General features: G+C 37.6%; 1 protein-coding gene across 3 annotated transcripts in view; it reads left to right on the top strand.

Annotated features, from left to right (window-relative positions):
- DIAPH2 (diaphanous related formin 2) overlaps positions 1 to 26685 on the top strand; it is an 837317-nt gene that overhangs the window by 660509 nt on the left and 150123 nt on the right. For all 3 annotated transcript variants that reach the window (XM_077825677.1, XM_077825676.1, XM_077825675.1), the window contains one exon: positions 19089 to 19184. In XM_077825677.1, the coding sequence (XP_077681803.1) occupies positions 19089 to 19184 (96 nt within the window). The remainder of the gene's footprint in view (positions 1 to 19088; positions 19185 to 26685) is intronic.

Here is a 26685-nt window from a genome sequence, read left to right as displayed (position 1 = left end):
CTCCAAGTCCACTTCCCCTCTGGGTCCCTGCTTACCCACACTGCCATCATTAGCCCTTAGTCTTCACTGGGTCTCTGCTTCCCCCACTGCCACTCGGGAGCACATCCTTTGGTGTCCCTGGAGCTTGCCACCTAGTGTTGCCCCCTTCTGCTCCAGGTCCCCTACTCTACTCATCTTTCTTTCCCTTGGATCCCAGCTTCCCCTGTAGAAACTGTCCTTGTAAGGCTCTCATATTTCTGTTAGAGTCCAGGCTACAGTCAAAGTTCCCATACAGGAAGTTACGCTATTGCTTCTGGCAGCTCTGATTTTCTTGTAAATTGGGCTTTTCTGGTGTTGTGACTTGCACCAAAATCAGTAGGCTTGTGCCTACTCATGCCTAGAACATTCCTTGAAGTTTTGGAGTTTATTGGATATGATGTTCAAAAGTTATCACATTACTGACAAACAAAGAAGTTATATCAAGTTGGGTATTGCATTTCGCTTCGCTCAGCCACCTATTTGTATTAGGAACCTAGGGTCAAGGACTGGAAGAGACCTCCGTGACATCAAGTCTAGTCCCCTACAGTCATAGAAACCATAATATAATCGTGTACTTAAATTTATCAGGCTTCATTTTAAAATTAGTTTGCTTGTTTGTCCCCACTACTATTGGAAAGCACTCCTCCGATGGTTAGAAACCTTCATCTAACCCTACCTCTTTTCATCATATGTTGTGATTGGTGGTTTTGTTCCACCACACACATCATAAAACGTGTAGCAATCCTTAAAAAAGGGTGTGAATATGTTAACTGGTAAGTTAGGTTCAGATAGCAATAATCTGTCAATCAAAACTTGGGATCATTTGAGCATTTCCCAAAACTTTAATACAACTAATCATTTATAATTTCTCAAGAGCTTGAAGAGCTTGAAAAATGTGCTTGGAGGGTTCTGGGGAAGAGGAGATACCAAATCATAAAGGCTGGAGTAAAAATGTGATGAGATTATTGGGTGGTAAATGCACTTGGGGGATACAGAACAGCTATAACTGAGCCAAAGGGTAAGAAGCTCAAGTTATAAAAAGGTGACAATAAAGACAGCCAATGAGGATCATCTTAGGATCAATAAATTCATTGTATTTACATTTTAGAAAAATATTTCCTGGAGAAAATAAAATGGTAGGGTATAAAAATGTTTTGTAAAAGAGTTATCAGCACTTACTATGAAAAAACCATGGCACTTCTTCAAAAAGAAGAACTTACCAAATTACAACTTACAACTTACCAAATTGTTGGCTGAACTGACCAAGTTCCAAGATAATTGCCTATATAATTCCCACATCCTGTCATGTCATTTGGACAAACTATTCTTATCCAAACTGTTATGCAGTAGTGGTGTTCTTGAATATGACAGCTGTGCTGCATCCCAGAGGTGGCCATACTTTTCAGTGTAATTGTTCAGTAAAATGATGCTTATACATACTATACTTGATGGGTGTTAGATAAATAGTAATAAAAATTTCTGAAATAAATAATTTAGTTGGTCAGCTAGCAGCCTCTTTACTGATGGGTTAGCCAGTAGTCAAAGAACAGGAAGGAGATTTGCACTTTAAATATAGAACTGTCATAAAATGGAAGCTTTATCTGTATGCAACTGAAGGGTGGGAGGAAGAATGGGTTGCTTGTTGAATTTTGCATCAGTGGAATGTTGTTTTTGTAGCTGCAGCATATAGTTTCACACGTCTGTTGAGATTTTTTTCTCCCAAGGGGCTTTCTACCACAGTATGTCGAGACAGAGACAAATTAATCATGTTGATAAGTTTTTTATCTACTGTACCATGGTGTTAAACAGCTCTGAAGAAATATACTACTGAAACTTTTCAAAACTAGCTTAATTAGAAGTGATTTGAATCAATTAACTTTCATTCTCCATCAGCTAATACCGTAATACACCTTAGTTTTTAATATTGTTTCCACTGAAACATGCTAAGTTACTAAGAGTTGGAAGGTTCTTTTAGATATTAGCCTAATACGGCACTCCTATACATTGCACGTTATTATTAAAAACATTTAGACATTACATTCAATTTAAGAGCAAACTGATGATTAGACACCGCATACAGCACTTTTCTTCAGGAGAGTAACTCCACTAGGTATAACAAAGAACCCTTGTTTAATATCAGAAGTCTGCCTATCTTTTTTTTTCCCCTCATATGCAGACATCTAATTAAATGAATTGAACCTTTCTTTCATTGATTTAAGTAGAGCTTTGTCAGGATCAGATTCCAGTAATTAAATATGCAGCTTCAAATTGCAAGTCATTGGTGAGATGTGTAACCTGTTGTGCGAGGAAAGTGATTAAAAAAACAAAGAATATCTATAAACTAACACTGTGTTTAAGATTGAGTATGTGATGCCTCATCTTTTTAAATTGAAGAAGAAGCAACATGTGATCATTCCTAAAGTTTAAGGCAGTAAAACTAGAGAGACAAGGTGGATGAGGTAATATCACTGGTAGCTACAAATTTGTGTTCTGTGTACAGTACATGCCTGCTGTGGCCTGTCACAGTGTGACTTGTCCATTTAAGGAGAGATGAGACCAGTCAGGCTTGTGCCATAATAAATTAGCTGCTTCCCAGGCTGAGGGGACAGGACTAAAGTGGGTCATGTGATAGCTTAATGGACATCCGGGCCTTAAAAAAGGGCTGAGGGAGATCCGTCGGGGTGACAGGCTGGTCTGGGCTGGAGGCAGTGAGTCAGGGTATGCTGGACAAGGTAATCTAGAGGAACCAATTTTTGGGGCACAGAGCAGGGAAGGATGTAAGGAACAGAGAACAGTAAATATCTCAGAGGAATCGGTCTAGGAGCTGAGTGTTCTATCTCTGAGCCTTAGAGACACTCAAAGGTAACCCAGAAAGGGGCTGGAATAGGACCCAGAGAGCAGGTTGAAGAGAAGTCCCCAAAAGGGAGAAAAACATTTTTGTACTGGGGGCAATTTTTCATTGGACTTTTGCTATGCTGGAAGGAGTTAAATTTTATTTGTGATTTGGCTGTAGAACTAAGCCACATCTCCAGCACAGTCTGGTGTTTGGAAAGCCATGGAGACCAATCTCAGGAAGGGAAATTGAGGCAGAGAGTGCCAGCTGATTATTTTTATTTAACTTTATCTTGCAGAAGACCATTCTAAGATATGAGATAAAGGCTGAAAACAATCTAAATAGCTCTGTACTAAAGGAAGTGCCGTAATAGCACCCTTGTGCTGCCTAATCATTAATTAGAAACTTGTTTTAGTTTAATATTTCAATATTGTAATTTTTTTTACCGAAGTGTCAAATGAACAGCTGCTATTCATCAATATAGCAATTAAATTAGTTGTGTTCTCAGTCAAGTGTATTTACATTCAAGTCAATAGTTGTTGCTGACAGATTCATAGTATCAACTGAGAGCACTCAGCCCAAACAAAGAATATCCAATTAATAGATTTCATAAACCGACATGGAATGTATAAGTTCCTGGCCTATATTTGAATGAGTACAGAGAACCTAAGTCTCAGTGTTCAACAGCAGATTATTATTGCACCACCCATTTGATAGTTGTTTGTCAGCATTTTGTAGTGTGCAGTGGTGACACATTACATTCTGGGTGTTAACACCTCATTCTATTTCCATTCAATAACTCTAGGTGTTTAACTCTCCTACAAATGTCTTTCTATTACAAAAGAATTGAGAGAGATCACTTTTAAGCAGAAAGTGGTAAAGAAAATTAACAGTACGCAACTGAAATCAAAAGAGTACCGCAAGAAATTCCACCTTGAGGTAAGGAAAAGATTTGAGGTACTGCTAGGGGCAGAGGAAGAGAGAGAGACTGGAGCTGAAGAAAAACAGGCAGGGCTCAGAGACAATGTGATTCAGGCAATAGCAGTCACAGTTGGACATCAACATAGAGCAAGAAAAGGATAAGCTGGAAAAGGAAAGGATATGAGGTCTCAGTGAGAACAGAAAAATACTGAAAGGAAAACTCCTGAATGCTAAAACCAAGGAAATATTGGGGAGAAAAGGGGGAAAAAAGGAGTACAAGAAAGCAAACAAAGCCATGGAAAGCAAAGCAAAGCAAGGAAAGATAAAAGTAGAGATGTTGAGGACCTAGCTGCTGAAGCTTGTGCTGTAATGGGAAACCACAGAGTCATTTACCAAGTGACTAAAACCCTGTGTGGAAATATCAAGACAGGAAATGGACCAGTAAAAACCAAAGATGGAAAAATGCTCACAATTGAGGTAGAACAGAAAAATGGTCAGAGCATTTCAAAGTACTCAACAATCCCAGACCCACTTCACCAGATTTTGATGAAAAGCGAACCTGATCAACTTGACATTAACATTAACCCAGTAGAGGCTAAAGTTAAGAAGCTGAAACATAACAGAATGGCAGGCAATGATCAAACTGCAACAGAAATGCTAAACGCACTTGAAACCAATTAAACTGACAACTGTTCAATTAAGTTTTGGGAAAAGAGACCCTTCCTGACCAGTGGAAACATGCATTCATTGTCAGAATACCCCAGAAGGGTAATCTTACTGACTAACACCTGGAGAGAAGTACTTGTGGCACTGGGTTTTGTTTTGGTTTTTTTGCGGATACAGATTAACACAGCTTCTACTCTGAAAACCGGAGAGGAGTTGCACTACTCTCTGTTGTAGGGAGTCTTCTGCAGTGTGATACTATATAGCAATGGTTCTCAAACTTTTGTACTGGTGACCCCTTTCTCGTAGCAAGCCTCTGAGTGAGACCCCCCCCCCCCGTTATAAATTAAAACCACATTTTTAAATATTTAACACCATTATAAATGCTGAAGGCAAAGCAGGGTTTGGGGTGGAGACTGACAGCTTGCGACTTCCCATGTAATAACCTCACAACCCCCTGAGGGGTCCCAACCCCCAGTTTGAGAACTCCTGCGATGAAAGAGGCAATGGATGCAAAGCTTATAGAAGAATATGTTGAATTCAGACCCAAGAGATCCTCCATAGATCTAGTATTCACGTTAGGTAGCATCATAGAAGTGTATATATAGATTGTCAAGGTCCCCTCATCATCAATTTCATTGATTTTTCAAAAAGTATTTGACAGCTTGTACAGACATACATTGAGGAATGTTCTTCAGTCCTACAGAATCCCAGCTAAATCTGTCAGCATCTCTCAGGTCACATACTGAAGATGCTAAATGCTCTGTAAGGGTGAACAACCAGACAACAGACAACAATAGTAGACCAAACAAGGCTCAATTTAGTTATGCTAAAACAAATATTCTTTCAACCCAGACATCAAACAGTAACTTCATATGACAAGATAAAAATATCAAGAACAAACCACATTTCACTTAGCTGGGCAGCACCATAATGGCTAACTGAGATCTCAAGAAGAAAGTGGCATCAAGGATAAGGAAAGACATCCGCAGCATTTACCAAACTCAGCAGTGTATGGAAATCAGATATACAGCACTATACAGAATGAAATTGAGCATTTTAAATGCAAACATAATGTCTGTTAATGAGAGCTGGAGATCTACCAAAAAGTAGGAAAACTAAGTGCCTATAGAAGATTCTGAGCATTGGTTGGAAAGACTTTATCACCAATGACAAGATCTGAGATATTACCAACCAGCATCTTGTTTCCACTAGAATCAGAAGGAAGATCTGGACATAGTTGGGGAATATCCTCCAGATGCCAACTCCTGCATGAAGCTGTCAAGTGGAAACCAAAGGCGCCCAACAGAAACTTTAAGAAGAACTTTAAGAAGAAAGCTCCTACTCAAATTCTGTCACTGGGACTATAATAGCAAATTCAGATTCTTTCAGTCTATTGAAGCTGTGATTTTCAATAGAGCGTAAAGGAGTTAGGAACCCAGGTGCCATTGCAATCCAATTTTGTGTGCCTGAATAAATAACATGCCCTATATAAGAGCATATAATACAAATTCATCGGACTAGCGAGATTAATACATGTTGTGCAGTGACAGTATGTATGTATACACACACACATACGCACACATTTGTTTTGGAATGCAGCTATTTTTGACAAAAAGACTTCGCTGTTTTTCCCTTTGTGTCTGTGTAGTTTGTTTCCCAAACTTTTAAGTTTAGAGCAAAATGTGTTTGTGACAGGGGGTGGCTCCTCTCCCACCTTCTCCCCGCAGAAACTGTACGGACTCCAGTGTTGGTGCCTTCACTATATTCTTTTATTTTAAGTTCCCTGCACCAGGTCCACCAACAAGCCCTGTGCAACTGTCTATTGATAGTGCCAACAGCACTTTTGACCCTCTGCCCAGGACATGAGGGAAATAGAGGGACCAGCTGAGCTCAACTAGCCCTCGTCCGTGCCCCCCGCCCTCATCCTTGGCACTTCCTTCCTGCGTCTTTATCCACCTTGCGCTGATGAGGTACTTGACTCCGTAAATCATACAGTGGGCCAGCCTGACTGCCTAATTACCCCGATCAGCTTTCTCAAGGGGAACTAATTAACACCTGAGTGATCAGAGTGCAGGCTCACCAGTTTGCACACTGCAGTCTCACAGTGGGGTTTCAGAGTAGCAGCTGTGTTAGTCTGTATTTGCAAAAAGAAAATGCATCCGATGAAGTGAGCTGTAGCTCACAAAAGCTTATGCTCAAATAAATTTGTTAGTCTCTAAGGTGCCACAAGTACTCCTTTTCTTTTTTACAGTGGGGTTTATAATTTTACATTTCACCAAAGTGTATGTATTTTTATAAAGTTATTTGTTTATCTGGGGTTGGGGAAATGATGCCTTTATGTTAGTGTTTTCCCTGTAGCCCTTTTTTGGTCAGAAACCCTTCAAACATTTTATTTTTTATTTTTGTGTATTTATTTTTTCACCAACTGGTCCTTTTTGAAATGCAGAAGGAGAGAGATTTTGCTTATTCTTGCTAGTCTGAGGTCATGTGCATTAGTTTAAATCTATTTTGAAAGGTGGATATCTCAGCTTCTGTTTATTATGATTATTTAAAAACAATTGAAAAGGAAAAGCAATTGTGTCAGAGCAGATTCTTTGAACTAATTATCACTATAGTAAATTTAAGTTGGAAAAGGAAACAGACTTCACCTTCTAGTGCACTTAACAAAGACTCACTGCGGTAAAGAAAAGGATTTCCAGCTCTCATTTCCACGGAAAATAACCTGAAGCTTTGCCATTTTTTTCTTTAGTTTCTTTTTCTCGTCCAAGGAACGTACCCTAATTAAGGTGGGGGTGGGAGGAGAATTAAAATTTATACATTAGTCTTTGAGTATTTTCACTCTAGTGGGTCTTCCAAAAGAATGTTCGGCTCAATTTAGGGAGCTACCATCTTTAAATCCTTTCTGAAAGCTTCCAGTATTCTTAGGAGTCACTAATTCTAATTATTAGGCCGTTCTGTCTTTAGGGTCATTTCAAGTTATAAGCTTAAATACGTCACTTGGAGAATAGAATTTAAGTGGAAGTGACATCAGAAATGAGACTGAGTAAGTCGCAAGCTTTAGCAATAAATCCTCCTTGTATATAATTCTGGATAAAGCAAACTGCAGACACATTCGATGCTTACTTCCCAAGGTGTAAAGTTTTAGTTTTATATTTTCAGTGAGGTAATGTCACAAATCAAATATTTGGGAAGGAATTCTATTTCATCTTGTGCTATAAATGTTAAAAGGACATTCTGCTAGTATATTTTTAGCTGCAAAACTAGATGTTTGCCTTGCCCTCATATCAATAAAAAGAGAACCTTTTTGATTGGTTAGCTATCTGCATTTTTGCGAAGAAGTAAGAACCTTTATGAGTAGTATTAGGGCTCAGTCCACAAGAGAAAAGGCCTTGGAGCAAGTGAACAAGTTTCTTCTTATTAAAATAGTATATGAAGATGTAACTTTGGGTTTTGAATGCATAGTTTTCATTGAAAAATTCAATTTGATATTCCTTTATAATAAGTAGTCTGAATGTGGGAAGCCTTTTGTTCTTCACTTTAGCATTCTCTCAGTTTCTTGTATATTCATTCAATCCTACATAGCTCAATCAGACATTCCTCAGTTACTGGGTTATAGAATACAAACGCATGTGTTATAAGTTTGATATATACATATAGAGGAAAGAAATACATTAGTGAGTTAGGTTTCATTTTTAATGCTATGAGTCCATACTCTAATATGCTTTTTACCTTATTTCCCACCTATTTCCTTCTACACCGTATAATCAAAATTCAGCTATGTGCTATAAGTTGAACTGTGTATCCTATCTATTGATAGCTAAATGGTGATATGAGAAATGAGGAAATTACTGGGAAAAATACTATTCCTTATTAGCTAAAGTTTTAACTTATGCTTGGTTTTACAGAGAACAATATGAGCAACATGTTTCTAGTGAAATTTTTGTAAATATTAATTGTTCGTAATATCCATCCTAGTGATACATTAGTGTATCATGCCGCCATGCTGGAAATTAAAGTTGAACCATGAATTCTGGATTCAGTGTTTCTCTTACTGGGAATCAAGTGTGTGATGAAAGCCAAGTTATATTTAGCAGCGTGTGCCTCCTGTCTGACTTAGACTGTTTAGATCTCATAGTAGGCCGACCGTGAGCTGCAGCGTATGTGTGTCTGTCTCCCCACAATCTCTGGCCAGTCTTAAAAATGGGATCTCAGACATCTGTTTTAAGTATTTTCCTATACTGTTGGAAAATCTGCTCATCATTTGTTCTACATGGAAGACAGCCAACTATAGATAAGCCAACAGATAGTCTGTTTGAACAGCATAGTTTTAGCATTTCTGAGTATTTCTTCATTTCAGTGTTAACATGGATGTTGTCCTCAACATCCCTTCCTGACGAACAGAAAGAATCTAACTCAGGAGCTTGGATTTTGCTTCTGCCTGGGCTGGCAACCTACCGATTTTGAAGTGACAATGCAAATTAATCAAGCCTGGGCGCTGGTAGTCTTCCAGTCTCATCCCATAATTACACATGCTGCAGTGTGCTTTCATCCCATATTAGCCTACTCTGTTTGTGTGGCACTTCAAGAGCATTTGAACAGAGAAATCCTTCTCCCGTGCTGCCAGCTGTCCAGAAACTGACACCAGTCTTTGGTAAAGTCGCAGTGTGATATCAGTAAGTCCCAAGAGCCCAGGAAGGACAGACAAGTTTTTTCCCACAATACATTGTAAACGAATCCTTAGACTGGCCTGGATAACTACAATGAAGATGTATTAGCAGCAGCAGCATAAATGTGGAACAGTAGTTTTGGTGCAATGTAATGCTGCCCCAGGCTACACACATCAGTTGCTAACACCTTTGGGGATGTAAGACACTGATAGGCTATAAAGTTTCAGTGGCTAGTCTCCTAGCAGATAAGCTTTGACCTGGGTCACTGTTTCCTACTATCTCTCACAGGGAGTCAGTATCTGGTCTGTTGGTAAAAAAGCTATGAGTTTTTAGAATCCAGATAATTCTGTGACCTTGACAGCTTTGGGCCTGCAAAAGGTTTTTCCCCCAGGAGAAATCATAACTTGGAAAGTTCTCCATTTATGCACATCCTCCAGTATTCATAATTCAGAAAATACCTATACAAGTAAAAACCATAGGTACAGATACAATCATTATTGTGTGGTTAAGATTAGGTAGCTGTCACAATTTTACATAATGTTAGTCACTGTAGAGACAAAATGGTTGATGGTTTCATAGTGATGGTAGACATCCTCCCACCCCAACAACCCCCCATTTTACAGAGATCTCAGTGGCATTAGCAACTTTAGCAAAATCTACCGTTCAGATAAATAGATTTCAAGCTGTGTTTGAGTCTTGACAATAGAGGACAATTAAATTTAGAATAACCTGAATTTCAGACAGTCTGTGTTTGGGAAATCAGGGTTTAATTTTATAGTGAGGAAACTGGCATAACATAGTCTGTTCATTCAGGCTGCCACATTTGATCGTTTTAAAACTGCTGCTGCCTCTGTGTGCTCGTCCTGAGTGAAGAAGGAAAGAGCTAGCCAGCACTCTGAATTGGCAGAAATCAATATTAGAAAAAAATCAATCCCACAGCCCAGAAGACAAAATAATTGGTGAAGATCACTTGAACAGTCTTGTTCTGTGCTGCTGTAGTCTCAAAGAAGGATGCCACATTAAAAGGCTCATGCATGGAACACGATAGTGTACTCTGTCAGTACCTTGAAAAATTGTAAGAGGGACCTCGTAGAACTCGCATGTAAACACGTAAAATATGTTAAAGAAGTCATGTGCAAAAAAGAAACATGAGATCCCAGTGTGAATGATAAAAACCTTTCTTTTCCTAAAAAAAACAAGATAAGTTCTTAAAGAAGAAAGTAACCTTTAAAGGAAGATGACTCCATTAATGCTAGAAGGATTCAAGACCTTGGATTATATGATGCTTATACATAGGTGCCAATCGCAAAACTTTAAAGTTGCTCCAGTTACTTGACTTCCGATCATAACATTAAGAAAGTAATTGAACTTGTATATTACTGTAAAATGTATATTACTTTGGGTACAATACCTCTCGTATTGCCTCATTTTCTGTCAGTTTGGCAGTTTTGTGGCCCCCATGTTAGAGGTGTGTGTCTATTTGTTACTGAGCATTCCACATTCATGCTTATTTTTCTAAGTTTCATGAAAATCAACCTTGCAAAGGCCATAAATCCATTCAGAATAAGGCACCTGGGACAATGCTGATGCATTTTAGTTGAATACATTCCTGCTAAAATAGACCTTGACTAGTGTGATATTTTCTGAAAATGGAAAATATGTAATTCTAGAAATCTTTTTTATAGCTTGCCAGTACAACTAAGCATAGCTTTGTCATTTTATTAACCTAATCTCAGGCTTATGTAAAGTTATCACAAACAATGAGTTGAAATGTTATGTATGGAAGGCCTTGTGTTGTTTTGTAGACTGACGTGAGATATTGATTCTCTTATCGTTCACACTTCCCTAACCTGTTCTTCTTTTAATTAGAAGTTGATAATATTCACAGAATTTTACTCTGGTAGAAATTGCTGAGGAAAACTGGTTCTCAAGGGCATTTTTACTCTGTACATAAAATGAATTTAGAAAACAAAAATTGAAAACCAGTGCTATCAAGAGAACAAAAATATAAAACTTCCAAGAAAAAAAACTGACCATCATACACTATGTTGTGACCAAATATTTAATTATATAGTAATTATTTATATTAGTTTATTATACTAAGCACTTTCTACTAGTGAGTGGTCTGTATATACAATGACTATGATTACACAAACTAGTAAAAGCTGTGAAACTCTTTAACCCTTTCACTTTTAAAATGCAGCCAGTTTTGGAATGTGGCAGCTATTAGCAGCCCACAGCAGTGTAATATAGGACAAGAAGTGCAGAGGGAAAGTATAGCAGTTTAAAACTCCATGAGCAATGAAGATGGACAGAATGTAATTATCCAAAGTGGAATTTGCCCAGGATGTGGAAGTATGACCTCTAGCTCCTGGAGAACTTCCTTGGGATCTTTAATGACTGTAAGCTGTTCAGGCCTTGCTTTTGTTTTTTATTCTTATTTTGTGTAATGCTGTAAATCTTTAGATGCTATGCAAACACGTTGAGACATTTTAGAATCATAGAATACCAGGGTTGGAAGGGACCTCAGGAGGTCATCTAGTCCAATCCCCTGCTCAAAGCAGGACCGATCCCTAATTTTGCCCCAGATCCCAAACGGCCCCCTCAAGGATTGAACTCACAACCCTTGATTTAGCAGGCCAATGCTCAAACCACTGAGCTATCACTCCCCCCTTGCTTGCCCTAAGGAACTTAGTCAAAGACAGACAAATTATACTACAATAATTCTTGAAAGGAAGGGTATAAGGCATACTGGTGAAGAGAAAAACGTAGGAAAGATTTAGGACATAATTAGATTTCAGTGAATGACTGGAATAGAGATTTGCTTCCATGGCAAACAAAAAGCACATTTCACACTCAAAAATGAGTTTAGGAACAACAGAAAACAAGGGTTGTAATGAAAACTGTTTTTCCGTCTCAACTGTAGTGGTCACTGCTACTCTGGCTATACTAAATGAAGAAAAAGTTTTTCTTGTATTGATTTTTCAACTGTAATCCGCATCCTGATGATATGATTTATAAATGGGAAAGCAAATACCTTTCTGTTAAATGTAGGTGGGCTTATCTAAGGTTTAGCATATGAAATTTGTCAGGGAAGAGATAAAAGAACACTGTGGCCGCTAAATCTTAGCTAAGGAACACCTAGTCCCACATTGAGAACAAAATCAAGAAAACATTTATTCTTCATTTCCATGTTTCCTCACTTTTTGATGAGAACTAGAAATCAATATTTGATAAGATAGATTTCCATTGAAAAGAGAGAGAGTGGATTCACAAACGTGTGAAGGATTGTAGTTGCTCTGTGGAAAAAGTGCTAAATAAACATATTCTTTATCATCCTCAATTTCATCAGGCTTGTGATTTCTACCTTTACAACACATTCATCTAGGTTAATTTAGCAGTATGTGGACTATGCTAAAATATATTACTTTCTAAGTTGTAGAATCCTAGCTTCTACAGATACTTCAGATATATCCACAATATAATGCAAGTGCCACCTGTTCCAATAAATTGTTATAAAAAAAGAAGATACTTTAATCCCTTTGCTCTCTCTCTGAGCTGGCTTAAATGTCAGATTCATATGGTTATTCATGTAAGTTTAGAAACCTGGTGTGCTTGATGATCACAACTTCTGATCTACATTAATTTCTTGCACTGTTCTTATCCAAATTATGATAACCTAGAAACGACTATCACACATGTGGTGGAACAGAATGTTTTGCATCTTTACACCTGCTATGTTGCATAGCTGTGAACTGGAAAATGCCACATTAGGAAGATATTTAAAATATTGAAACAGTAGATTGATAGTTATACATACCGGGAGAGAGATCCCTTAGCAGTAACAAAACATTTATATAAAAGTGTTTTAAACAGTTAGCCTTTCATTTGTATTTCTCTTGATTTTTACATTTAAAAAAGAAAGATTTAAGTAGTGGTATGCAAGAGCAATCTTTTCACTGTTGATACAATCAGTATAAAAGCAAAATTAAATAAACATTATTTTTTTAATTTAAACAGTAAAAAAATAAAACCAGGATTAAATGTTGTCCTTTGATTTCCAGCTACCATTGGTGAGGAGCAAAATATAAGGAACAAGAGTCTAAGTTTGAGGACAGATAATCTGGCATTAGGATGGTAATGATTTCTCTATATATTTAAACGCTTCCAGAAAGACATGCTTCCGTTTAGTTTAGTTTCCATCTTATCTGCTTCACTCTCTGACATACCATATTATATTAGCTGTAGGTTGCTAGTTAGTTGGACAACAGTTTAATGGATTCATTGTAATGTTTCAGATCCAGTTGTTATATGAAGAAAATGTAAGATCATCACTCACACGCACCATCAGATAGTTTCTTAAAGGATATTTGGTTTGATAAGTATAATGAACAAGCAGCTATGTTCCCTATATAAGAAAGTATATAACTGTTATATGTTCACATTTGTAGAAGAACGTATTTAAAAAGTTTATTCAATGGAAAACTTAAGCCTCCTTTTCCATATGTGTTCAAGAATCACAGAAATAGACTGTTTGCTCTCTATAATGTATGCAACAATGTAAGTTGAGGAAAACAATTGGTTTGGTAACTCATTGGGTTTTTTCTCCCAGCCCAATTCATCCTTTTGGTGCATACTAATCACAAACTTCCTAGAACATTTTTGGTGAATTCTTACCTCTGAAATAATTCTTATCAAGCAAATCTAGCGTCTCAGGTGAAAACTGCAGGTTGAGGTTTCTTGAGCATAGCCTCTATTCACAACAGATTTTTCCCAGTTTTGTGATGGACTGTTTAATAACTGGTTTTGGTATCAGTCCTAATGGTTGAGTCAACTGGATGGATTTCTCTTATTCGTGCTGTCTCTGTGCTCCTTCACACTCCTGTCCAACCTCATTCTTTTTTTTTCATTCTGGTCATAGGTTGTCTGCTCCCACAAAATCTTCGCTCCAATGTCTGGTTCCTCTTAAATTGTGGCTTAGTTGCTTTGCAGTTCTACCTTCTGTATATGTATTTGTTTCTGTAATACACAGCGGAATTTTGTACGAGTTTTAATGGACCTGATATAGGAAGCTATTTACACATGTGCCTTGCTTTCAACATGTTGAGAATAATGGGAAAACTCCTGTGCTTAAAGTTAGTCATGTACTTAAGTAACTTGACTTCCTGAATCAGGACCTGTAGGTATTTGCTAAAAGTAAAACTGAATTTTCATGAAGATATATGGGCATTAAGGGTTACTCTCTCGATTCCATAATTTACACTGTCCAGATGAATCTAATCATTTATTCCAGGTTCAAAACTATATCTTTTCTTTTCTTTTCTTTTTTCTTTTACTGGATAGGAGCAAATCAGCAAAGATTCATTCCAAAACACTTTCTTCCTTTATGATAGCAGAGAGCTCTATTCACCTCTCTCTGAATGGCTGTCATAATCTTTTCCACAGACTTCTTTTTCAGAGAAACTGTACTTGTCTGGTAGTGCGATTTCTAACTCCACTGATTTTAAGGCTGCAATATTCTTCATTTGGCAAGTAAATCATTAAGTAGTGATTCAACAGCTCAGGTGGCTTGGCTGTTGGACCATGTGAGCTGAGTTTCTGAAAGCTCCAGGTAATCCACTCTGCCCTCTGCCAATACCACGCAATACTTTGAGAATTCAGAATTTATTTCATTGTAATAATTGATACCATGTTTCATATATTGGTTAAATGATGAGTCATCATGACTTAATTGTGTACCTCTATAATACTGCCTACTTAACCTGTCTTTGTCAAAATAGTGTGTAAAGCCGTGCATTTGAGAACTTTGAATTGCATATTATTTACTGAATAATCAACTCCTACTGCAATACTGATGTGACCACTCAGCTTGCTCTGCCAGTCAGATGACACAAATTTGAGCAGCCTAGAGAAACTAACTGAATGTATCCATTGGAGCAGATTTGTGAGTGGTGGTGTGCTGGATCTATGTGGTTCAAAGGCATTAAAAAAGTTATGACCTATTTCTTGATAACGTAACAAGCAGGGAGCTATTGGATTATAATGTGGAGTTCTTGTATTGTTTGAGTATAATTAAATGCTAGTTACTAATACTGTATATTACATTTACTGGCAGCTTCAGTTGGTGGACAGCATCTGCCCGCTGGAGGGTTTTATTGATTTTGAAATTCAGTGTCACTTCTGTTCGAGGGCATGTGCTGTTTGAATTATAAGACATAATTAATTTCTTCAAAATACAAAATATTTATTCAGTTCACCTGCACTCCATGTAAGCGTAGACATACAACACCTGCTCATTACCAAAATTGATTATTTTTGCTAAAAACAAATATGTGATTAAAATATTAGAAATTATTACTGACCAAGTGGACATGCTTTGAGTTGTCTTGGTTTGGGCATAGCAACACTGAAGTACTTCCTTGTGCAAGAAGATCTGTGTCTTTAATTTCCCCTTCAGTCTCATGTCTGACTATACAAAGTCATTTTGACCCCAAATGAGATTACACAGACTACAGGTGACCTAGTTATTGTAGTTTTGTGTATTATTTACCATAATACTACATATGTTTGCGCTAACGTTACACTACATGCACGCCCTTTTTTGTAATGGGGCTGTAATGATAAAATAATCGAATGCGTATAGGTCTTCTGCAGTAAACCTTTTGTTTGTATTCTTGAAGTTGGGTTACACTTAAAAATAACTGCAGCCAAGTTTTGAAATACATCATTTTTATTAAACTGTGGCTTAAAAAAAAACCTGAATGTAAAATCTGCTAAGAGTAGAGGTGGGCATGAATCAAAACTCCTGTTCTGAACAGCCCCAAGCTTTAGTCTCTAAGGTGCCACAAGTACTCCTGTTCTTTTTGCGGATACAGACTAACACGGCTGCTACTCTAGAACTTGTGGTGTATATCTAAACTTAGCAGACCAACCTCTGTGCTAGTTCAGCATATCTGTAAACAATGACATTTGCAAAGTGATTTTGTCCTTAACACTTGTGGAATAAGACACAGGACAGCGACATGTGGTTTAAATAAGGCTGCAACTTTATTAGCTTTAAATAACCAATTAGCATCAGAATGGGACAGATCACTCCCAAGCTACCCAGCAGGTGCAAGTCCTATCCAGTTCAGTTTTCCGGTATTGGACCCACAAAGCAAACGTTCGGCTGTTAGGGGAACAGACAAAATGTGGCTTTCAGGTGTGAACCATTTCCCTGCTCTAATTATACCAACTCCTCACACTCCCTGCAACAATTAGGCAATTGCAGGGCAGTATAGACCTGCTTTCTATCTTCATTGCCCAGGGCCAATAAGGATCCTCACAGCAAGTAATCAAGGGGTCAAGAGAGCCAGAAAACAGGGACCCCTCAGATTCTAGCTCTTCCCAGCATGATGTTGCAGGGAGAGAAGTTTCACACACATTCTCTAATACCCCCTTCCCTTCTGGTTCCAGGACTCCACCAAGAAAGAAGGGGTGAACTGAGAAGCTGCTGCCTCATTCCTTGAGGCCAGGTCCAACTCTCACCCCATTAATGTTCTTGCCATTTGGGAAGAAAGAAATGAAATAATTATTTTTGTTTCATATAAAATACCTGCGCTAGATAGTGGTTTCTCAACTTCATTAAACTTGAGATTTTCGTTTTACAAGTTTCTGTGCCTTTGCAGGTGGTGTAGAACAAATTAAATGTATTAACAAAGATCTTTTTATTTTTTTTACCTGGTACATAAGCAAAAGCTGCTAAGGAGTCTGAAATTCCATTCTAACCATACTCATCACTTTTAGATGAAGATCAACCCGAAGTGGAGCTTCCTATTCAATTCCCTGTTAGTCACTTGAGAACTTCTGGTTCAGATAAAATTTAATTAAGATCTGAACCCAACCCAAAACTAAAATCTGATTGACAAAATTCTGAAAGACACAGCCTCTGTAGTCAATGTCTAGTGTTACACAGTTGTTTACTTTGATATTCCATAAAAATTTGTTGTTTTAGCTGCCACGGTAACTAAAGGTAGGACAGTGACATCCACTGTAAAGTAGTGGAAGTTTGTATAAAGGTATGTGAGGTGTTAAAGGAGTTAGTAGATTGTTTCTGTACTTTTTTATTTACTTTTTTTTTAGTTAGAAACACAGTAGATTTTTTTCCAAAATGCATATTGGTAACCACTGTGTTTATTAATTTTTCAACATAAGGTCTATAATAGAAGAGCTAAATTTACATATGAAGTGACCATATTCAGTCTGTGTTTGAAACTTGTACTGTATATTTTTGGTTCCATGCTTTGACAAGCATATGAGGCTAAATGTTTGCTGTAATAGTTCATTCTCATTTTAATTTCTCTTAAATCTTTATCTTTTGAACATAAATTCAATGCAGGAAAAACTACTAACAAAATCATGTAAGCAAAAACAACCGCTTCCCCTCCACACACACACTTCTGATCTAAGTGGCACAAGGAGTAGTTCCATTGACATCAAGGGTTAAAGATTCACAAGGATAAAACAAGATCAGAATCTGGCCTGCTCTTTTAGAGGCTTCTGTTGTTGCTTTTCTGGCTATGTTGCCTTCCGCCTCCCGCCCCACATAACTTACAAGTTTTCCACACCTACTGAATGCTAAATGTTTTCTCTCACTTTGATTTACAATTTCAGTATACCATTTAACTTGCACTAATGTTTGTTGTCTACAAATATGAACAAAGGACTGTTATGGGATTGGCATATTCTTACATGGGGTCTGAATGTGGCCCAATTAATCTATATGTAGTAGTGAACCAAATTGAAGAACCATAAGCAACGGAAGAAAGCTATAAAACTAATGAGGGGTGGGAGAGACAGAGATAATGTATCTTCTGAATGTGTCTTTCAGCATCCTATCGTTTCTACATGATTCACAGACTAGAAATATTTACAAAGACACAAATCTTTCATGTAAACTAATTGTCTTCCTACAGTCCAGTGAGGTACTTAATATTCAGTTGACAACAAAAAGTCCCAGAGATGCTAATAAAAATTCAACATCGCATTACTCTACCTGTTCACTCAGTCTAGTCAGCTTTTGAGATTTAGATCTTAACATATACACATGAACAGAACAAGAGACATGGTTCATTGATGCAGTTACAACTTATGGCAATCCTTGACCTGTATTTCTTGCATTTATTACATACCACCATGAGCCCTTAATAACAGAACAAATTGAAACATGAAGAAAGTTAAACACTCAGATGAATAACATAAAAAAAAATTAATCATTTTTAGCCAATCTCCCATAATGCTCCAGGGAACCAGGCAATTTAAGGCCTAATGGCTTGCCTCCCTGAATACGAACAAATGGGAGCAAGAAAGAAATGGCATTCTGTGTACTGAGTTCAGATATATGTCTAGCAATGAAGGCGTTTTTTTTTATTCCTTCTCAAAGCTACCTGCTTGAAAGACCAAGGAGAACCCATGTGAAATTAGTGGGGATGCAGTATAAATAGAATGAATAAATAAATAAATGGTAAGAAGTGTGTTTATTTTATAGATCTCTGAGATAGAAGCAGACTGTTTTAAATGTTTGCAATATTATCACAATTGGTACTTAACCTCAAGTCACTGTGTTTTATCAAATCACTCCACGTGCATTTATTCCATTAAATAGGGTCACTAGATTCTTGCTCAGGAATATCTTATAAGGTTCTTAACCATCAAGTAGCAGTCACAGATCAGCAGTTATTTATTTGCATACTGCACATGTCATCAATAATACACAGGACAAGATCTTTAAATTGAAAGAACAGTGAGGTTGTCATCAGTATTGCTTAATAGACCATCATAAGCAAACTAGTCTGGAGTCTGTATGAAGCGTTCATTATGTTATACTATATATGAATTTAATTTAGAGGTTTTATGTAAATCTGATGTCTGTTTTGCTTTCTTTTTTTCATGCAATCTCACTTTAATTGCACTGAGATTAATTTTACTTTTTCCCCTATTCATAGAGGGTGATGAGACAGGAGTGATGGATAATCTGCTCGAGGCCCTGCAGTCAGGAGCAGCCTTCCGGGATCGCAGGAAACGAACACCAAGAATTCAGGGTGAGTAAGACATTTTCTACTAGATTTGTGGTTATGGAGGGAGGGGAATCTAGTGTTCCAAATATGGGGATGAGGGGAAGAGTCTTGCCCAGGCTTTTAAGAGCTTTCACTGAAAGTTGGTCTTTCACTTCTGGTATGAAATCTCAGCAGGTTATAGCTGTGTGATCACAATTTTAAACTTGCAAAAAGAAAAGGAGTACTTGTGGCACCTTAGAGACTAACCAATTTATTTGAGCATGAGCTTTCGTGAGCCACAGCTCACTTCATCAGATGCATACCGTGGAAACTGCAGCAGACTTTATATATACACAGAGAATATGAAACAATACCTCCTCCCACCCCACTGTCCTGCTGGTAATAGCTTATCTAAAGTAATCGTCAGGTTAGGCCATTTCCAGCACCAATCCAGGTTTTCTCACCCTCCACCCCCCCAAACAAATTCACTCTCCTGCTGGTGATAGCCCATCCAAAGTGACAACTCTTTACACAATGTGCATGATAATGAAGTTAGGCCATTTCCTGCACAAATCCAGGTTCTCTCACTCCCTCACCCCCCTCCAAAAACCACCCTCATACACACACAAACTCACTCTCCTGCTGTATGGGGGTGGTTTTTGGAGGGGGGTGAGGGAGTGAGAGAACCTGGATTTGTGCAGGAAATGGCCTAACTTCATTATCATGCACATTGTGTAAAGAGTTGTCACTTTGGATGGGCTATCACCAGCAGGAGAGTGAATTTGTGTGGGGGGGTGGAGGGTGAGAAAACCTGGATTTGTGCTGGAAATGGCCTAACCTGACAATTACTTTAGATAAGCTATTACCAGCAGGACAGTGGGGTGGGAGGAGGTATTGTTTCATATTCTCTGTGTATATATAAAGTCTGCTGCAGTTTCCATGGTATGCATCTGATGAAGTGAGCTGTGGCTCACGAAAGCTCATGCTCAAATAAATTGGTTAGTCTCTAAGGTGCCACAAGTACTCCTTTTCTTTTTGCGAATACAGACTAACACGGCTGTTACTCTGAAACCTGTCATTTTAAACTTGGTAACTAATTATCTTCAGATAATTGTAGACTCTGCAGAAAACTAGAACAAGGGTTCCCACTGTGTTTAATTTCACATTTTAAAAAATCATTGTTTTTTTAAAAGAGCATGTGTGTATTTTATATCATTTAAACCCATCAGTATAATTAAATTATTTGTTGTAATTGACCCTAAGAAAGTCATAGTAACTTCTTACACTAATGGAGTGATGCATATGGCCGCTAGCTTTTCTCAAGGGCCATGCTCGGGTTCATGCTCATTGGGCTAGAAGCTGTAACTTTTATGGGGAGTAAAACTCAATTCATTATTAAAGCAGCTTCATTCTGTTGATTTACTAACATTCTGTAGGGATGTTCTTGAATTATTGTCCTCTGTACAGGTATTGGTTTTGAAGTGACTCAAGGAAGAGTGGAGCAAATACTCACACACACATAACTTTCAAACACATAAAATATATAAATTATTGTTACTTTGAATCTATCTCTTATTAAAGTGTATGGCAACATACGTTGTATTTTGTAATTTTCTAGTTTTAACTTGTCGTATAGCAAAAATAGTATTTTAATAAATCAGATTGTTTAAAATGACTTCTTTACGCAGGGCAAAATCAAGCCCTTATGAGTCAGATCCATGCGGAGGGTTTGGAAAAGTGGTATTGGTGGCAAATTGGGAAGTACATCTTACCACTCCATAAAAGAGTAAAGTGAGTCCCCGCTCATCCCATTAGTTCTGATCCTGCAGTTAGAGCCATGTAGACAGACTTCTTGCGACTTACCTTTACATCCATATGTAATATATAAGTCTTGGGGCTATCTGATTGCAAGAATACATTTTATCTCAAAGGGAGAGGTAGCCAGGAATATTACCACTGTTTTCTTCACACCCTATCCCTGACTGCCACATAGGGCTTAGGACTTGGAATTACCACTACTGTTCAATTTTGCTCTGAACTATCAGTGCAAAACCATTCATTGTCATTTTAGACTCAGCATAGTCTCCATGCAGCTGAGTTAATAAGGCACAATGTGCTACCTTCTATCTGGTAGCAGTAAAAGTAAAGGAATATAATAGTGATTTATTATTGTTTATAATTTGTCATAAACCTGATCTTAAAAAAAAGAACAAGAGTGAAATACTTGATGCACATATTATTCGCAAACTGTGCTACATTTTCAAAATCATCCTTCCATCTGAGCAATATTTCTGTTCTCCCAATTAAAAGAAATAATATGAGCATGCCTGAGTAATTAATTTGTTATTTTTAAAATGGAAACAGGACAAAGTATATTTTCTGTTGTCCTTGATCTGAAAGCTTATAAATACAATGTGGTGCATGTCTGCAGTAAACTTGGTCAGAGTAGGCAATCTTAATGCAGTCTGTCAGATTTTTTTCTTTTTTGCTAACATTGGCTTTGCTTTCGTCTGTGATAGTCATAAGACTAGATGTAGAAATCTTGATTGATTCTGTCATCAGTGGTGAAAATTAATATATTAAATCCTACCCCCACTCCCCGTAAAGTCTGTTGAACAATCAGGGGATCATTCATTTTACCTTTTATTGAACCTTTTGTCTTACAACCCGGCTACATAAATGAACACCGAATTTTCATAAGTGCATACTGTATTTTCTAATGGCACAGTGACGCAACAGTACTTTTAGTTAAGGGTCCGCATAAACTCCTCTGTTCAATAGCTCAGAACTTCCTCCAAAATATTCGCCTGTGGCTGAAATTTATGATGCCTCATTATTCTTTTTCTTTCTTAGAAAGTCTGTGTGTCAGATATGAAGTAGACATGTAATAATGTTATGAGTACTGCTACGTAATAGTTTTATGAACATGGTATGTGACCTGGTCAGTGAGGTCAAGTTATTGTATATTGAGGGTAGTGGAATGTTTACTGTATACTTATAATGGCTGAATTCAACTGCTTGTGTATATGAAGGTGACACACTGGCTTCTCAGATAAGAACACTGAAGAGTACGCTTATAAAATCATAGAAATGACTAGTTTCAGTAATGCTGTCTTCACTCTAATAAGTTGCAGGACTTATTTTGGCAAAGCTTGGCACTTGGAAATGAAAAGAATGCTAAAGTGTTAGAGCCCTTCTCAAGGGAAAAGGGGGGAGGGGTGTCACTTGCCAAAAACTGTCTAGGGAGACAGGCTAACACAAAGAGAGATACTCTGTGGAGCATGTCTAATGATTTGGGCTATCCCAGAGCCATGAAATGGTAAGCCTGAAGGAAAAGCTAAATATGCATACAGTCTGTTGTCGTTTTGAAGTTGTTTTCTCTGAAACACTTTTGTTCCAAATAAATAATACTTTGCTTTAAGGAGGCTGTTTGATTACTGTGTCACTGCCCCAGAGAGAACAGAATTGCAGGGTCAGAATATGTGAGACCTACTGAGGTAAATCATGGTTGATACACAGGGAGGGGACTGCAACTCAGGGCCCAGTCTGAGAGTGTGAGAATTGCATGATTCCACTCTGAGAGACAGGTGACAGCTTGAGACCTAAAGGGGGGTGCATGTGGAGAGAACAGGAGGGGGATTAGAGATTCAGTTAGCCCAATAACTGGGGAAGTTTGTACAAAATTGCTTCAGCCACTGTTTTTCAATCAATCCCGCTCCTGCTATTCACAACCTATCCTGTACTTTCCCACTATTAGGCCAATTCCTCTGCCTTGTTTGAGGAAGTAAGCAAGGGTTTGACCCTTCATCCTGGAGACACATATGTGACTAGGACTGTAACTTGTGACACAATGGCAGCACACATTTATTTTAAAAAGATAGGGAGCCCTATTTGAGTGGAGAAGAGAAGTGAAAGCTAGGGAGATATAAAGACTCCCAATTATGGAGAGGTGTGAGAGAAGGATGTAGCACTGGTGCAGAGAGATGAGAGCAGAATTTACCCAGCTCACTTCCCTTAACAGAGACTCTTCTGTGTAGTTACGGCTCACTCCACCAGTAAACATAATCTTAGAGGTGCTGCTAGCCAATTGGGGGCCCTAAGAAGGAGTATTTTACACACACACACACTAAAAAGCAAGTAGGGGGCCCCCTTGAGCTGCTCAGGGCCCGAAGCAATTGCTTAGTCTGCTTATGCCCAGCACCAACTCCAATCTTCTCTTTAGTCTATCGGCTGTTTATCATTAAGTAGCTGTAGTGCCACTGTGGATGTAATATTGTGGGTTCAGAAAGGATGTAGAAAAAATAGGGAAAATACAAAAAAGGGAACCAAATCTGGAAGAAATGTTAAAAGAGACAAAGGGAGCTAAATGTATATAGTTTAAAAAGGAGAATATATGAAGATAGGTACACGGGGACATCTTCAAGGAGTATAAATGAAGGAAGGGAATTACTCATAGACTCAAAGTTGATAGGACATTGAGCAATGACCTGAAAGGAAGGAAGTGAGGATAGTGGGGAATAGTTCTCAACATCAAGAGCAATTGGTCAATGGAACAGGTATTCAAGAATAGATTCAGAATAAAATGTTAGTGGAATTGATGTTTCAAGCAGTCCAGCAAAATGCAAAGAATGAAACTGAATGAATCAAGTCTTCTTTTCTGGCATCTACTTTCCATGGTTATATTAGGAGTTTAACAAACTATTTACTCATAAAATACTGGTGCAACTCTGCATATGTTGGTAGTCATCAGAAGTGGTTGCCAGCTAATAACAGTTCAATAGCCTATGTAAAAGGACGAGCTGGTCTTATTTCAGTCCCTAATAAACATTATATCACAAAATCAACTCACTGTTTGGCACCCTTGTCACTCTGTGCAGAAAGGCCAAGAACTGAATTATCCTTTTTCCCTAGAGTAAGTCTTTCCATAACAGTTTTCAGGCACAATAGCATAGCAGTGTGAAGGTGCATGCACTGGAACTGTCCATACTGTACTTTCTGTATTGATAAAGAAAGTCCTTTATTTATCAAAGTTTTTAAGCTAGGACCTTTCATGGCCACTAAATTCACTTCTAGAAAAAGAGAGAGACAGAAAGGAATGATTAAATTAACCTAAATCATCAGGTTCTTGAATTAAAACCCAATATGGTGTATAAAAGAATAAATAGCAGATGGGAAAGATACAGCACAATTTATTTTCACACATAAAGTAATTACATTGGCCATTCAGTACTCACTTTGAGATATTTCTAAGACAAAATAGCATGTTTAGATTCCAGTGTAACCCTCTTAAAGCTAATGCATTTGTTTCACTGTTCTTAAACTCACACCAGACCAATTCTAGCAATTTCTTTGACCTCCAGATCACTTCTTTATAGCAGCAGATCACTTCTTTATATTCATTTCCTTCTGATCTTCAAATTATCCCATAGATCTTACATAAAAATAATTTCAATCTATGTTCAAGTATTGTTCAGATGCAGCACATCAGACTAGAGATTTTACCCACTTATGAGTGAAGGTTTTTCATTATAAATTCTGTGTTCTGCTTCTGCATGGATTACTTCCCAGACATTAATAGTTTCTCGTGTCAGGACCATTGACAATGGTCCTTGGCCTCTGACTCATTTTGCAGCTCCTTGAAGAACTGCTTTCCTATTTCTATATTAGCTCCTAGATCTTTTCAAAACTAATCTCAGAACTTATTTGCTTGATACTGATTTTTAATTTGCTTTCTTATTTCATTTATTAAGGGCAATGAGATTCTCATTTTGGGTGGCTCTACATAAGCATAGTGATTCACTGATTGATTAATCAGATCTAGGTTTGCATTACCAGAAGATAGAAGTTTAGGAGTGCAATATACAGTGGAGTTGATGACATTTTTTGTCAACAACTGGAGAACAAATTGAGTACAGACTGTTTTATGCCCTATTTATATGCAAAATTGTTCTAAGCAAGAACTGATGTTCTCTATAGAAATTTCAATCACTTCTTCTTGTCCCTTTTCCAACAGAATATAATCAGCTCTCATGCATATTTCGTCAGCGATGATCTCTGCAGGACAGCGAGATATAGGGTCAATTCCATTTGACTGTTGTGAAAGCATGAATTTAGCAGGCTGATTTTTGATATAGGAAATGGTGTAAAGGTTAGCATAAGGAAAGAATATTCTGCAAGAAACTTCCTCTTGTGATGCCTATTTTCATGACAGAAATTCAGACATACTAATTGGCCACAAGCCAATATTCCCCTTTGACAAACCTACAGTTTAACAGTGATGGCGTAGATGTACCAATCCTTGCATATATTCCAGAAATATGGTGAATAACCACATGTGACTGACATTCTTAGAAGATTTGATGGTTCTTCTGCCCAGAATCAATAGAGGGTTCAACAGAATTTTATAATCCATTTTTATCTTAGTCTCTTGTGAGTCAAAAAAAATTTCAGCTTCATTAGAAAATAATTAGTTATGACATTTTACATTCATTTTTATACATACATCATTTGCATATATAAGGAATATAGCAGGATGTAACTATCCTGGAATATGTCATTTCATCTTGTGGGTGTGAGTAACGTAGGCTGAATGGATACAGTCCATATCCACAAATAGCTATTTGTTCAAATCAACTCGGTCTTTAAAATTCTCTTGCTTTTAAATCCATTTATTGTTGAGCTATTGCCACCTTTAATTTCATGCTGTGTTAAACTGAGCCAGCCTTGAAAAATTAAAAAATGTACTCTGGGTATTATTTTAGGTAAATTCTATGGCCTGTGGTATACCGGAGGTCAGACTAGATTATCACAATGGTTCTTTCTGGCCTTGGACTTTATGAGTCTTTCAATAATAGGCTTTAAGACCTAAATTTTAGAAGATGATTAGTGATTTTGCATGACTCCATTTTTTAGGGAGCACCCAATTTGAAATTCCTTACAGGGACGTGGTTTCTCAGGAAGTGTTGAGCAGTACAGACCCTCTAAAAATCAGGACGTATGAAGGTGTGTAAAACTGGCATCCAAAAATGAAGGCACCCTAAATCATTAGTCCCTTTTTAACATTTAGATCTAGTTGTTCATTTGTAGTATGAGAAGGAAGGGGTCTCTAAAGTGTAGTCAACAAAAAGCTGAACTATATTAGGCTTGGAGGTATCAATAATCGGATATTGCTAAGGACCTTATGAGATTCACAAACTAGTTTTTTTCATTGCTCCAGCACAGATTAGTTCCTTGAGAGTTATGTGGAACTGCTGTGCTTCTGTCTTTACAGTAACACTGATCTGTGTGTCAATTTTAGTTAAAACTAAAGATGGGCGTAACCATTCTCATGGGGAGCCTTTGAGTAAGTACAATGCCACCAAATAAGGAGAAACTATTTTACAAATGAAATAATAATAAAATTATTAGAGGACTCTTTTGTTCTGTACCCTTGGCTAGTACATTGTATCCTTTTTGTCCATCACTTGTCTGTGTTTTCATTTGTTTGTAAGCTTGTTGGGGCAAGGAATAATGTCGTCGACTTTGTTTTCCAGCACCTAGCACAATG

The sequence above is a fragment of the Eretmochelys imbricata genome, chromosome 9, assembly GCF_965152235.1.
Source record: "Eretmochelys imbricata isolate rEreImb1 chromosome 9, rEreImb1.hap1, whole genome shotgun sequence".
Classification (NCBI taxonomy): domain Eukaryota; kingdom Metazoa; phylum Chordata; order Testudines; family Cheloniidae; genus Eretmochelys; species Eretmochelys imbricata.
This window is presented reverse-complemented; position numbering and strand designations above follow the sequence as displayed.